Source organism: Anser brachyrhynchus (assembly GCF_964034855.1).
Source record: "Anser brachyrhynchus genome assembly, chromosome: 17".
NCBI classification, from domain to species: Eukaryota; Metazoa; Chordata; class Aves; order Anseriformes; family Anatidae; genus Anser; species Anser brachyrhynchus.
In genome coordinates, this window is record NC_137710.1 from 12,510,141 (window position 1) to 12,525,946 (window position 15,806).

At 48.3% G+C, this 15,806-nt stretch overlaps 1 protein-coding gene across 3 annotated transcripts in view; it reads right to left on the bottom strand.

The window, feature by feature from the left end:
- The window catches only part of TBX5 (T-box transcription factor 5), a 126,120-nt gene extending 110,775 nt beyond the window's left edge, over window positions 1–15,345 (bottom strand). The window contains exon 1 of one of the 3 annotated variants that reach the window (XM_080559192.1): window positions 15,263–15,345. Coding sequence is in view for 1 of the 3 variants with exons in the window: in XM_080559189.1 (XP_080415315.1) it covers window positions 15,263–15,279 (17 nt within the window). In the remaining 2 variants the exon portion in view is untranslated. The remainder of the gene's footprint in view (window positions 1–15,262) is intronic. The other 2 variants (XM_080559193.1, XM_080559189.1) reach the window with 2 other exon arrangements.
- Between the last annotated feature and the right edge of the window lie 461 nt (window positions 15,346–15,806).

Genomic DNA, 15,806 nt, shown 5'->3' on the forward strand with positions numbered 1-15,806 from the left:
TCTACTTCTCTGCTGCCCATCTCTCCTCAAAGGCTCCCATGAGGGAAGCATGATAGCAAGCACCATGTGCCCCTGTGTACAGATGCTGGCAGCCTTAAGGCTGCAAGCTAGATTCAGGGCACCAGTTGTGGTGAAATCCCACTCCCAACTCCAGGAAAGGGACCTGAAGCATTCCAGCAATCCAGCAGCGTTCATTCGTATGGGTGCCAGATGCTCAGTGGGGAAGCAGCCTAGCGTCCACACAACCTGTTCAGCAAAATTTGCTTTAAAAGGTAAACCCATGCTTGTGCTGCCTGCCTGGGGTGCTTTCGTCTGCTTGTTTCCCAAATGAGGGCTGACAGAACTGCTGGCCTTGGGCACCAGCAAAAGATTTGTAGACAGGCACTAGGGAGAGCCCAACTGCTTTTCACCAGACCATTGCAGCTGTGGCCAGCCCACATCCCAGCTCCTGCACACAGCTTCCACCCACAGAGCTGTGCACGCAGCAGGTGAGCTCTGCAGACCTCACTGTAATCCGCTTGGAAGCACGCACCTCTGCAGAAACCAGTTCTTAACTCCTTGAAACACAGGTTATAAAACAGCACCCTTAAACTCAGCTCTAAGTCAGACCCAAGGTCCCTCCAGACAAGCACCCTGCCTCCAGCCAGGCCAACAGCCCACACCCAGGGGGCATAATGGGCCCACACATCTTTCCCAGTGTTTTCCCAGCCTCCAGCTGTCTGTGGTTACAGCCTTTGAGCTCACATGCACACCCCAGACATTTCAGCACAGACCTATTGTTGAAGTTGAGTCAATCAGTTATTCCACCCACATTTTCTTGGTGGCAACAACAACCTGGATCACTGCCTGCCAGCTTCCACACCAGCCTCACACTTGCAGGGCCATGCTATGAAACAAATCACATTTTCTAAGCACTTTTCTCTTGCCAGGTTATTCCCCCAGCCAGATGTCCCCTGATGTGCTCCACAACACAGCCCCACATACATGGAGGACACCTTCAGCTGCTGGTGATGGTGCAACAGCTCCTTAAATACCAGCAGGTATTGACTTAAAGCCTCTCCTTGTGATCTCCAGAAGAGAAATGCCTCAAACAGAACAACTCCTGGAAATAACATCCCCTTCACAAGCCAGTCCAACCCTCCAGGACAAGCTTAAGGGTCTAGAGGAGACACCAAAGGCCACAAGAACCAGTCTGCCACAGGGAAGGAGCAGCTGAGATCAAGGGCACAGCCAGTGTCTGAGGTCCTTCCGAAGGTGGGAAATTCTCAGTGAAATAAATGCTAAGCATGAGCTTTAAGGTATGGAAAAGTGACAGTCTTCTCTAAGGAAGGCAAAGGAGTTAACATGATCTTTCCCTGAGAAGTTACATGCATGGGTGGAGGCTGAGAAAGAAAACCCTCAACCCTGGAACAGTGGAGCACTGCCAGCTGTGATGGGTTTACGATAAGCTCGAAAACATCCATAAGCATTCAACTTCAAAAGCAGGGAAAGGAGGACAGGAGCTGCACAGAGTCAAATGCCTGGGGCATCCCATTTTCAGTCAGCACAGGAGGCTATTTTTAGAAAACCTGCATACACCTACAGGAGTGCTAAGGCTGGAGAGGAATTCATTTTAATGGTCCCCTTCTTCACACCCCCTTGGAAGTGGCATTTCTACAAGAGCAGCCACTCCACCCTCTATCCCCAAGGAAAGCTGCCTGTGACACCCCCCCCCCCCCCCAAAATCAAAATATCAAGACAAAAGGCTTCAGCACCGAAAAAACATCTCAAATGCAGATGAACTTCTAGCCAGGCCTCCATTTTTCTCCATACACCAGACTCCTGCCCAGCTTCCAGCTCCTGTGGCACTTTGCATTAGCCTGTGGGAAAAACCAGCCAGAATACCCAATGGAGACCTACAGCTATGGTCTGCCATGGGAGATGTGGAGCAGGTGGGAAAGCTGTTCATGGAAAGCAAGCACATGAGGCACCTGAACTGCAACTCCCACACCAGTTGCTTCAGGGGCAGATGAGTATCGTAACCAAACTGACATATTCCAACACCTCATCGCATTAAATAACGGCCGACCCCAAGGGTTACAGCCTGAAAGCACACGCGGTGCTCATGCCAAAGACAGTATTACAGCTGTCTATGGGCTGAAGGGTATGAGGGTCATAGTTGGATTTTGGAGGTTCAGGTGTTGCACTTGGTCTTTTTTCAACTCAGGACAAGTTACTATTAAGACAAAGGTGGTAAAATATGGAGCCAGGTGATCTACCCCACATTGCCATTTCCAAATGTCTGAACATAAACTGACCAAAGATAAGGGGAGACCTGGAAGACACAGATGAACTGCACAGACAGCAGCAATGCCCAGGAGTGCATACAGCCTCAGTGACTGCTGCACCATCTCCTCAGGGTCTGACCATGCCCTTCCTCCTCCCTAGGCTGCCCCCAGAGAGCATGCAACAAGTGTTCCTCCACCTGGCCAGCAACAGAGAGCAAACAGCAGGATGCTACAAGTCTACATGAGATGTCACCTTTCACTCCAAGGAACCAACTACCTTACCTCCCAAAACACACGCTAAGTTGGTCAACTATCCTTTTTCTCCCCTGCACATATATGTTAGCTAAGTGATGGAGTGCCCAAAGTAAAAACATTTTCAAAAATGGACCAGTGCATACAATGACCTTGAAGGCTATGCTTCCAACCCTTATTTTTCTGCTAATCATAGGATGGCTTGGATTGGAAGGGATCTCAAAGACCTCCTAGTTCCAACCCCCCGCCATGGGCAGGGATGCCACCCACTAGGCCAAGTTGCCCAGGGCCTTGTCCAACCTTGTCTTGAACACCTCCAGAAATGGGGCATCTGCAACTTCTCTGGGCATCCTGTTCAATCACTGTCTGCCCGTATAAAAATGTCTTTCCATCTTTATGTAAGTAATGTAAGTACTGAAAGGGCACAATGTCATCTCCCTGGAGCCTTTTCTTCAGGCTGAGCATCCCCAGCTCTCTCAGCCTTTCTTCATAGGAGAAGTGCTCCAGCCCCCTAATCATCTTCATGGCCCTTCTCTAGATCTGTTCTAATTTCTACAATATCAGGAGAAATCTCACTAAAGCCAGTAAAGCTGCACTCCATGCTCCAAAGCCAATCCCAACCAATATGCTTTGCACTCTAAATTTGTGGAATTGCCAAGAGACCCAAAAATTTCCATTTTCCCTACCAAGAAATTACTGTTATAAGTTAATGAAGTTCAGAACACGTGTAGTCCAGTGCAGTCCATGTGTATGTGAGTCCAGTAATATGTCAAGTTGTTCACAAGAGCTACCCACCCCAAATGGTTTGGGTTCATAGCTACCAGCTCAGATGCACTGGGAGGAGAGCTTATCCAAGAGCTCTCCAGTATCACTGTGACAGCTTTTTTTCAAGGTAGTTTACCATTTCTGCAGCAACAGAACCACTAATTCCTCTGACTCTTGAAGTACAGTAGTGCAAGGTGTCACTGCTCCACCCCATGCCTTCAACATTGCTCCCCGTGTTTCTAGTTTCCACAATTTCTGCCATGAAAAACAAATACTTGCTGAAGAGCAAGTTACTGTTCTTTGTCCTTGCAATCATTGAAGGTATAGGTACAGTGAAGGCGGAGGAGATAAATGAGGAATAGAAACCCATCTCCTCCCCCCCCCATCATCCCTCAAAACTGATCTGGGACCAACCCATCTTCCCCTCCCCACTGTCCCTTCCACCACAAAGGAGCAGGCCAATTTCTTCCCCTCCACATGACCAGGGAAACACTCTTCAGAAATTCCATCTATTTAAGATGGCAAAGAAAGCTTTTGTTAAAAAGTTTGGTAGCATCCCTTTAAGTGAGCATTGTGGTTTCGGCTCAGCATTTTCTTGTTTGCATGCTAGACACACACTTGGATGGCATCATGTTTCCCAGCTGAACCCAACCACATCCCTGCACCTGCATAGCTAGCAGCAACATGAGAAGTCTTCAGCACGCAATTCAGATAGGGATCTCTCCAAGCAGCTTTATTGATGTTAATGGAGTTACTTGGGATTTACACTCACGTAAATCAGAGCACAGGTGGATGATAAATACTTGCAACTGGCAACAATATAGGGAAGGCCAATTTCACTCCTGGTGTAATGCTGCTCATGTCAAAAGCCATGCACCAAACAGCAGCTGTGTTCATCACACACCACCTTAATCATGCAAATCAGCTCATTGCAAATAAGCCTGTATATTCACACAACATCCCTCACTAGCTCCAGCAGAGATTGCACAGGTTCAGGACTCCACCCAAACAGATTATGTTGCAAGTTTATTGCTTTAAAATATTTTAAAGTGTTTAAGATAACATTTTCAGTGGACTTGGGCAAGCAATAGGCAGCCAACATTTGCTCATAGTTGTCTCATCCTTTGCAAATGATGTCACCTTTGGTGATAAATAATTCTGCACTGGTTGTTCGAAGCTACAGGAGTTGCTGGGCAAGGTACAACCCTAGCTGGCCTTCAAAAGTGGCCTGACAGCCTGACATGCAGGCATCATGATGGACATAAATGCCTTCAACCTGAGGGACAGACAAGGATGAGCAAAGGGTTGTGGCATTCCTATGCACACCACTGCCCTTCCTGCTCACCCCTTGCCACACAGCTGACCAGAATCAGGATGCTTTTGCATTGGAGGCCTTTGCCTTGTCACCTTAGGGTTGGCCACCCACCTCCCTGCAGTCCCCAAGGACCTGACAAGTAGCAGCAGCATTTCAGGACCTGACAAGTGGGCAGCAGCATTTCATTTTCATAAGCCTGTAATAAAACCCCATTTTCTTCCCTCTTCCCTGAACTTTTGTATGACCACAGCAGCATGAAAAACACCTTTCAGTGGGAATCATTAGGACACACAAGTAGATAAGCAGCAGTTAACCAAAGCCCTCCAAGACCAGCCATCAGGGGACCCCAGGGTAATGATGACCTTGGCAGCAGAGGCAGGAAGAGGTGAAGGTCAGATACATGGGGGAAATGGCAAGTGTCCAAATTGCACCTTCCTCTCCTGGACACAAGTCCGAGCCTCAAAGCAAGAGTCAGAACCACAGAAGTCAGTTAGGATCTGCCTGATTACATCTAATAGGGACAGCTAGGAATACACATAGGAGCAGATTACAGACAGATTATTGTAGTGGTTTTAAGCTATCAACCCTCCCAAACACCAACAAATAAATGGCAGGTGGCCTCATGTAAGGTGTCCTCCCTTCTCTGCCTGGCCACCAGGGTGTATTCACCTCCCAGGGCCACTGCTCACACTCCCAGGGCTTAACCTCCCACCCTATTAATTGTTTGCCACCCTGCCATGACTAATCTGGTTTTACAACCCGGAAAGCAGTAGGGAAAAGAATCTGATCAAAAGGACAATCCTCACAGCCAGAAAACAAGAAAGGGCTGTGTAGCCAGTTGTTCCAGGACACTTAATCCATCGAGCCTTTGCCTTTCTACCCTTGGGCTTAGGCTGAGTCAGTTGTGATTTGCTTAAAACCATGAGAATTCCCTCCTCCTCAAAAAAAAAGCCAGTTGTAAAGTTTGACAAGAAAGGAAAACCAGGGGCTCACAGTACACTTGTACATTATGATTCAGTAGCTAATGATCAGCCAATTGGCAGTTTTCCATCTGCAGCATCTCCATGCCTCTGAATGCCAAAGCAGACACTTCATTTTACCTAAAAAGCTTTGCATTCAGCTAGACATATTTGTTCTTACGCTGACATTTACACTGCAGGTCCAGAACCACAGTGTCCCACAAGAACATTTATCTTTCGGAGCCAACTACTACAAAAGCACCGAAGTTGAGCCCTGTTGCAGTATCACTTGCCTACTGGGGGAAAAGGAGAGTCTAGGGCCCAAATACTTTTTCCCTGAGAGGAAGAAAATAGATGTATTGTCAGGCCAGTAGCAGTGGCTGTGAAGCATCAGTCACTAAGGTTCTCACTCTCCTTTTACCTTTGAGGATAAATCAAATCACCCAGAGGAAATGTCCCATTTATAAACTGCTAAAGTACACCCAGGAGATGAGGATTTACCTTTCTTCTATCCCCTAAATCCCAACTTGTATCACTTTGGGCCACTCACCCAAGCCCTAAGATCCAGACTTGCTGAGACTTCTGTACTCCCAGGAGCTGAGAGATTCCCTTGGCTTCTGGATCTAACATAAGCTGAGCTCAACCTCTCTGCAGTGTTCCCCATGCTTTGGAAGCGATCCAATATCCCCTGGACTCAGAGGTTTTCCATTGGTTTTAGTGAGTTCTGGAGAAGGGCCTTAAAGATGTTTTCTTTTTTTCCTCCCCCCTGCAGCTTAGCAGAAGTCAGAGCCACTTTGCCTGCAGTTTTACGAGAGGCAGCTGGTGAAAGGTTAGATAACCAGACAACATAGCCAAGCCCAGGGGAGTCTAAAGAAACCCCTATTTGTGGGCTTTCATGCCAAGTTATTGCTTACAACCTTCTTTTTTTCAGGAAAGGGCTGTCTATTAAGCCAGAAGTTCCTTTCCACTCTATCTGATGATCAAGTACCTTTTACAAGGAAACTCAAAGGCACCAACCAGATGTACAAACTATCTGCATCTTAACAGCAAGTTTGGGGGGGGGGGGGGGGGGGGGGGCAATAAACCACTTCAGAAGCATCAAGTAGGAAAACTGCCTAGCTTGCAAAGTGGGATCAGTCTTTCTTCACTCGCAACCTTCAGGATCATGTTCATCTTGAGCCTGCTTTTCACTGAAGATTGGACAATGATCTGAGGTAAGTAGGTTGCACTCTCTCAGTTGAGATGCTTTCCTGGCTCAGCAGGAAACACAAACACCTCATAACCTCCCCAGAACCCCTTCTGATTCCTTAGCAGTGTGACAGAAAAATGCACAGCACCTCTATACACAGAGCAGGCAGAATTTTAGGATTCTCAAAGCAATGATGCCCACTAGCCTGAAGAGGTAATGTTTTCCAGCAGCTTCCTATAGGAAAAGCCCCTACTGTTTTCCCAAGAGAAAAACTCTTATGGAACTAATCAAGGAGTCTACAAAGCAACAAACTATTTTGGGTGCCTTTTCAGGGAAGACACTCAAAGCCCATTCTGAGAATTGGTTATAGAGTCCACATTTGGCACATTGTAAGATAAAAGTGGGGGAATTCAAAGCCCTTACAGGCATCTTACACAGATGCTCTCACTGAGAAAAACAGTAACTTGAAGAAAAATAAACAAAATGGGATGAAATGCCAGGCAAGAGATCATCTCACATGAATTCTTTATCAAACTGAATCCTCTTTTCTGGATGACGAGATCTCAAATGGGACACCAGAGATAGTTAGCAAGGCCTTTCCTACAACTTCCTCCACCTTCTGGACAGGCTCACACTCTCCAGTGTAACAGGGAGAGATTTAGAAGAACTTACTCTAGGAGTTACAGGCCACTTGAAAAACCTGCCCTAACACAAGTCTATTATTGTACACCCTGTTTACTTAAATTCATTCCACAGCCTGGGAGACTTTGCACAAGGAAATTTACAGCTCAAGTTAATAGAGCAAAATGTAAAACTGCTGGCTTTTGGCTGAGGCTGTGAGCAAAGGACAGGCACAGGTTGTGACTGGGGGTGTTTTCACAGGGCCACTGACACAGAATGTGTTTTCAGGGAGTATTTATTTTAAATAAGGAAAGTTTATACAGCTTGAGAAAATTATTGGGAAGGAAATTAAATCTTGTTCTGTTGCTCTTCCGTCTCACCTTGACACTTGCTGTTCTCCTCCCTCCCCCAGGGCTTGGTTAGGGCAGGTTTCACTCGCAGAAAATTGCCTTCCTCATGCATACTGATTTACAACCAGCCCATGGACGAGCTTTCTACACATTTCAGGGAAGAAAGGGCAAGCAAGACCCATTCCTCCCATACCTTGACCCCAGGATGGGGTTCAGGAGGACAGGGATATGTGGCATTAGGTGGAGGTTGCATCCCATCCTGAGCAACCCACAAAGACAGGACCCCTCCCAAGCAAAACTACCCTCAGTTCATGGGGGGGGGGGAGGGGAGCTTTCTCCCCAAGCTCCTCCAGAAGCTGAGCCAATGCTACCCCAGCTTGGGAGCAGCTCAGTTTGGGAAGCTGTGGCCCCAGCAGCACTGTTGGCAGAGATCAGCATTCCTTCTTCCAGCCCAGGCACAGCTCAGCCACACGGGGCCAGCACAGCCTGTTCTTCTCCTGTCCCAGACCTCCCCACCCTGGTGAGCCAAACAAGAAGCATCAGCACCAGCTGCACAAGCAGCCATGCAGCAGGGTCCTCTGGTGCAGCCAAGCCAGTATTTACAGGCAATTTTATTATTTTCCATCTTAGCAAGAGTTTCCTCCTTACCTCCCAGTGATATTTCCAAGCACTCCCAGCATAGACTTGGACACTGGGCCCAGTTGCTGTCACACTGGTTCTAGAGGGTGGGAATGACAAAGTATAAGGCCACAAGGAGCCATCTGAGGCAACACCTCTCCAGTTTCCTCCAGGCACAGACAACCATGTAACTCTCCATCCCAAAGGGCCCATAGAATACCCACTTCCCCCTGCTGCATCTAACACACCACAAAATACTTAATTCCTCCCATTGCTAAAAGCTTGAAATTCAAGAGCCTCAAGATGCACCCTGCAATTACCGCTTGGCACATTTGTAGCACATATCCCCCTTAGCAAGCAGATCACAAGGATCTCAGCTGACCACCACTGCCACCTAATAAACTCACCAGCAATCAGGCTAACAACATCTGAATAAAGTCCTTGCAGCAATGCATTGGCAGGCTCACTTGCCTGCCCCCACCCCACAAAACCAAGGGTCTGAGCAAACAGTGAACTGTTACAGCAGGACCTGCAGCCCACAGAGCAGGTTCAGCCAACCCCAAATGCTCAAATCATTGCTCTTCTGCATTTTGCCTTCCAGAATTTCCTCCTCCCACAGGTAAAAATCCTGGCTGAGACCTTCAGCAGGTGGCAGGCAACACATTTCCCTTCCCATCAACACAACAGCAGCAGGACACTGATTCAGCAGGACACTGATTCAGCAGCTACTTGCCATGGTTCAACTGGAACTAAACAAGCAAAACCCCAAAATAGCAGCTTCATGGGCTCCCCAGCCCCAAAGGGCTCAATATCATGTTTATCTGTCACAGAGGAAGTTTTTTCAGTGAGCAGCTTTTTTTTTTTCTTTATGATGCTGTCTAGAAACCAGGAGGAAAACAACAGCTTTAAATTGATATTTCAGGATGGACAGAAGCAAGTTGAAGATTGTCAGGGAAAAGGCTCCTGCCTACTGAACCAAAGCATCTCAGGCTTGTCCATCCTTTTCTGAGCAATGTCCTGCTGCATTGATCCATGGTTACCCAGAACCTCTTTTCCTAGTGGGTGTTAATTCAGCTCACTTCTATATTGAGACCAAAAATGGGGCAGATATTTGCCCTGTGGATAAAACATCCCAAAAAGTAAGGCTGTGCTTGAACTGGTGTGAATTTCATAGGAGGAAAGCCATACTTCTCACCAAAAAGACCTGTGCTCTATCTCAGGGTTTTTCCACTGACAGCACACAGCCACATTTGAAGTAGCAGCTCGCCCTGAGGTTTACATCTGAAGGCAGGTTTGCTGTTAGATTGAGCAAGAGGTCTTGTGGGAGAGTTATCATGCTTTCTCTGACCAACTCATAAAACAAACCACACTTATGAGCATAGCTACTCCCTCCTGTGCACCATTAGTTTCTGCTGGCATCAGCAGGCACAGACAGCAGTTAGGATCTTTTGATGGCCTCAGCTTGTGTCCTTCAACAAGCAAAGTCATTCAAGGTTTCTTGGTCTTTCAACATTTGTCACCTTCTTTGGAAGGCAGACGACAGCAGCATCTTGGAGACTCAAACAATAGGTTACAGTTTTTTTCAGAGCACTTGAAACCTGGTGAGTAATTAACTCTGACACCCTTAGGTGTTATTAATCCCACTAAACATAGGAGGAAACCTAGACAGGAAACCAGACAAACCCTTGGATCCACTCCAGTTTGCCTCGGGAGCAAAGCTTGGCTTGGAGGAGCAGCACTGTTCGCCTGGGGCCCCACAAGAAGTCCATATCAGAAGGAAGAGGGCTGCAACTTCCCTGTCTGCAAGACAGCAGGTACTTCCCCGGCCCACAGCGAGGTGCAAGGCAGGGATGGAGCCGCAGCAGCCCCAAGGGGAGGCTGCCCTGCAGCCTTCAGCAGCAGCACCCAACCTGCCTGCAGCACTGCGAAGCCTCTGAGATCTCATTTCACTGCAAACTTTTGTGTCAGCACGTCCCAGCAAGCTGGCTTTGTTACAGGTAGACAACTTATCCTCTGCTCCCCCTCCTAAACAGATTAGGAAGCAGCCCGCTCTTCCTGAGGGACCACAGGGCCAGGCACAACAGCACAGTCCATGGCAGGGCCCTTTTGCTGTTTTATACCTCCCCAGGTTCTCCATATTCCCCATCTCTCCACCACCAGTGAAGCTCCAGTCATTAAATCCTCAGAGCTCATCAGCACCAGAGAAGCACTGCTCAGTTGTTAGCACTCAAATCCTTCCCGGTCCCCAGAGACTGAGGCCTCAAGTACAGACCACAGGCACATGGCAGGCACCACACTCCCCTCCTAGCCCCAGGAGAAGACCATTTTCTCCCTTTTAAATTAGCACAGCTACCACCTTCCCCTCCAGGTGACCTCTAACACCCAGCCAGGTTCCTGGTTGAAGCAGCCGCCATAGCCAGGGTTTGGTATTTGGTATCCCCCCATAAGGGCAGCCTCCAGCATACCCACACAGTACATGATGGTTTAGGAGGGAAGGACAGCTTGTTTCAGCATCCCAGCTAAAAGACAGTCCTCTGGGCCCAAGCCCCAGCTCTCAGGCCAGCAGACACCAGTGGTTCACCCACCACAAGGCTTTGGGCATCACTGACCCTCACATGGGACCTCACACAGCTTGTTTTTGGATGGAGGGTGCTGTCTGTGGGTTACTCCAAGAAACCTGGCTAATTTTCCAGCTTGTTTTGGTCTGTGGCAATTGGATCCACAACCTCCCCACAGGCTATAGAGCCAGCCACCCCTTCCACCGATGGCTACGGAGATAGGGCACCAGGCTAGAAGAGGCAGCTCACACCATTCCTCTGGGGAAGCACCACACCTGCACACTCCCGTGATGCAAGACCCAGCAGAAGGTGCTGTGAAAGATAAGGCCATGTGGGAGCCCTCACCTTTCCTCTTGTTCTTTCCCACTGCTCGTGTTTCAGCAATTGGACTCTGCTAGCCCCATCCCCTCCCCGGAGCAGGCCCGCAGCAAGGCCAGGTGCCTGCTAGAGGCTGCCCTAGCCTCTCAGTCCCTTGGGCCCCGCAGCCTGAACGGGCTTCTTCCTGGGGCCATCTAGTGGCATATTTTAATATAGTTCTTCAAACACAAGCATGCTCACCTGGAGTTTATGCAAACACAGCTCTATGAGAGCCTGAGGTACATCCGAGAGCAAACCTGGCTCTCCAGCACAGCCATCGCCTCCAGCAGCAGCGCCCCAGCTGCCTCACCAGCACCACTGGCAGACCAGGAACAGCACACGCTCCCCGTTTCTCCTCTATTTATCATCTCTAGAGACAAAGCACACAAGGCTTCTTAGTCCAAAAGATGCTCTCACCAAGAAACCAGGCTGACAGATGAGGCCATCACTCAGCCAAGTCAGACAGACCAGGACTGCTAGCTCCAAGGTGTTGCCTCCTCAAAGTTAGGAGCAAACACCTGCAACTCTGGGCCTCTACATCCATTCTTCTGTTAAAGCAGAGATTTTTTTCCAATTACATTTTGTACAATTTACATATAGCTGTTTCTCTTCACTGAGCCAAGTGTCAAAAAATCTCCTTTTGCCTAAAGTAGATTTATATTGAACAAGATATTCCTGCATAAGTCTAGGAAAAAAACATCCCCCCATCCAGATGAGGCTACCCCAATATGAGATCAGTGAAATTATGATGGTTTTCCTCCACACTACAGCAAAGGGCTTATGCCCATAAACCCTGGCCCCAAGAGAAGCCAGCCCCAGCAGACTAAGTGGCACAAGTCAGAAGGGAGAAGGCAGCCCTGCCCCTGAGCAATGAGGAACTCCAGCAGCTCTCCCCCAGTGAGATGTCAGCAGGGACTGGAGGTTATTTGCAGAGTGCTGTTGGGCAACTCTGCATCACTGAGCACAGGAGACTGATTTCTGAGCCCTGAAGTAGCCAGGGCTGTGATCTTGGCCTCCTCCCCTTGCTTTGTTCCCTGCCTCAGTGCCATTGTAGAGGCCACAAAGCTAATTGCTACTGGTAAACCATGCAGCTGGCTCTTCAACCCTCAGTTGTGAGACATAAGCTCCATCCTCCCCACCTGCTGTTCACCCACATGACGTGGCCTGATAGGTCACCAGTAAGTCATCAGGAGGCCAGCATTTATGCAAGGGATGGGGGACAGGTGTGCTGTTCCTTCCCCATGCCCTTCTGGAAGAAAAACAGGCTTCCAATGTGGATGTAACATTAATTTTGCTTCTAGTTTTCACTGAATTGCAGAATTATACTATTTGGAACATAACACAAGCATTTTCCTAGAGGGCTGTGTTTCACTCCCACACACATCACATTTTCTACCAAATGAAGAATTAATCCAGACCATTTGCTCCTTCTGGAAGATAGGTATTTCCTCAGTGATCAAGGATCTGGTATTGCCATTGCCTTGTAGCAAAGATGAGCCAGCTAGTCCTGAAGATTAAATTCTTAAATTTGAGACTATTCCTGGAATAACACCAAGAGCTACACATGGTTATTGAAGCCCTGCTTTTCCCACGTTGTGTCCAAGTAGCTAATGTGAGCTACAGGGAGTGCTACAGCATGCACCATCCATGTACCTACACACCAGTCCAACACTCCTGACCTTTGAAGGGTACCTACTCTTGTTGAGGTTGATTTTACCCATCCCTTTCCAGTATCAGACAACAGGTTAATTGGATGGAGCTAGGATCAGCTTGAAGATCTCTGGTTTGGGGCAGGCCTTCTCCCATTTCCAAGTGGCAGAAGTTTGGTCTAGGCTGCTTGAACTGGGTCTTCCAGATAAAATAGGCTTCATGTTCCCCAATCAATACTATCTCAGTGATCCCCATATCCAAGACAAGAGTAGTCTGTATAACAAAGCCTAAAGAACAAGACCTGCCTTGTCCTGGAGTGCTGTTGGACATAGCCAAGGGGACAGAATATATCCCACATACACAGTGTTTCTGTTCATCTTGGACCCATTAAAGGCTAACACCCTCAAGACCTAGCAGGAAGGGCCCCAGCTAAAGACTTTGCCCTTCTATTTGCCATTCAGGCCTACTTGCAGCTGAAGACTCATGCATTTGTGAAAGCTCCTACAGCCAGACAGCCACACTGCCAGCAGGAAAGGAGACTTTCTGAAAGTCCACAGCTCCTAACACAACCAGCAGCCTGCACAATGCCAGCTTCTACTGGTAGGAGGAGAGCTGCACACACTAAGTAATCTTATGCTCAGCACAGAGAGCTGATCAAAAAAGCTTAGCCAAGGTCATGGAGACCAGTCTTCACTCCACTCCCTCCTGCTTTTCAACTGCCTAATCCTTAGATCAAAGATAACAGCATTTTCACATACACCACTATTTTTCTGCAGTGCTAGAAAAGGAAAGCCTCATGGAGAAATCAGGAGCTCTCATGGTTATTTTCCCCATACTCTGCAAAGCTAGGACAGGGAGCTGGCTGCCCAGTTTCGCAGGACATTGAGCACACTACAATGAGGAGGAAACTGAGGCCACCAAGCCCATCACCCCATCACACCAGTGCAGTGACAATCCAAAGTGAACAGCCCAAGTTTCAGTCCAGCTTTGGAGCCCTTGAATCACATTGCTGCTCTCACACAGCTTTCTCTAGCACAAGAAACTTACTGTGACTCAGTTCCCAAACCATTTTTTTTTTAGTTAACCCTCCTGTTGCGGAATAGGTTGATGACACAGGGAAACCCAACCATAAACAGGCAAACAAGAACATGCAGCAACAGTTTAAAGCTACAACAGGGGAATAGCTGGGCTTAAAAACATACACCATAAAATCAGACAGACCCATCCCACCTTTCTCTCCACACCCATCCACGTTTTATTCCCTCTGCCACATTAATTCTCTAGATGGGGCAAAAAGCTGCTTTAAAGTTGAAAGAACACAGGTTAAGACTCTGTCCATCACAATTTCCTGGGAACAATTTTTCAAAATGAGTATGGAAATAGAGTGTTTCTACTCCATTTCAGACCAAAAATATCATGGTATTGAGTAACATAAGCTCCCATCCCAAAAACTACCCTGTTCCTGCATGCTGGTTACTGACAGTTGTCCTGGAGAACACACAGCCCCAGGTGGCACTGGTTATCAGCAGAATACGGTCCCAGACTGGCTGGGTGTGGCTTGCCTGGAATAGAAAATTACACATTGATGCTTTACCTGACTGAGGTCCTTGAAAATAAGGAAACACCACAGGTAGTTTTGGGGCTTCTCACATAAGAAAGCAGGTGTTGAACAGACCAGCCAGGCTGGCAGATGAAGGCAGGATGACAAAAGGCTGCCAGGCCACCTAGAGGGAGTGTGGCACTTGTTTATCAAGTTCCTTCCCCTCCAGCTACGCTCCTAACTCTCAGTCTTTGCTACACTCACCCCTGGGTTTCAACATCCTCCCCAAATGCAGGCCGCCCCCTTTATTCCCCAGCCAAGGAACTCCAAAAATCAAAGAGCACAACAGACTGATTCCACAGGGCCCAGCACACACCTCGAGACATTTCACATCCACTTTGAGGGCACTGTGGATTGCCTACAAGCTCTCTACAAGGACACATTGGCACCTGGGGAACAAAAACCACATTGGGCTCACTTAGATCTACCTCAAATCCCACAGACACAGCATTAGGTCTAGCAGAGTCCCAGCAGAGAGGGAATAACATAGGTAGGTGCACATCCACCACAGTTACACACCTGAAAACCAAGGCCCCCTTCTGTTTTACCTGAAGGGTGCTCACAGCCACAAGACAGAAGCCAGCAGACACAATCCCTGAAGCCCTCCAAGGACTAAGGAACACATTTTCAACACATGCTGGACTTCCTCCATGAAAAAATCCACCACATAGCTCCCAAGGAGCAGCCAAGAAGCCATACAGCACCTACTGCCAGCACCTCACCTACATCAAGTCCCTTTTTCTTCCCCCATAGCCTCCTACCTCCACAGGGAATCCATTGCAGGTCCTCTCAGCAGCCTCTTACACCTTGCAGTTCCTCCAACATCACCATCTTCAGGAAAAAACCCTTCCTTGGCCCAAGCCAAGTTTATAAACCCTGCAGTCCCAGCAACTCCGCACCTTAATTTTGATTCTATCCAGCCCAGCTGGGTCCCTCAGCTGATACTGGATAAGAGCTGACACTTGTGCAAACCTGGGGTCTGCAGCACACGAGTGGCACTGGGCTGAGCAGGTGGCAATAGGTCCAGGGGAGAAGTAGGGTATAGCCGCAAATTAAATGTCATTTCCACTACAGCTCATTTCGGTGCAAGAAAGTGGGGTGAGCCCGTGTGCACGGTGCACCCAAGTCCCCAAGCTGTGAAAGCACTTGGGAACCATCACCATCCATCACTGTGTGCTTGGGCCAGGGGCACGAGGGTGCTCTCCCAACCCTAAATGACATGGCCAAACCCAGGCCTGGCTGCTGTTCCTTCTATCTCCCACTGACACCTAGAAACCTTATGGAAATATAATTTGAAGGGAAAGC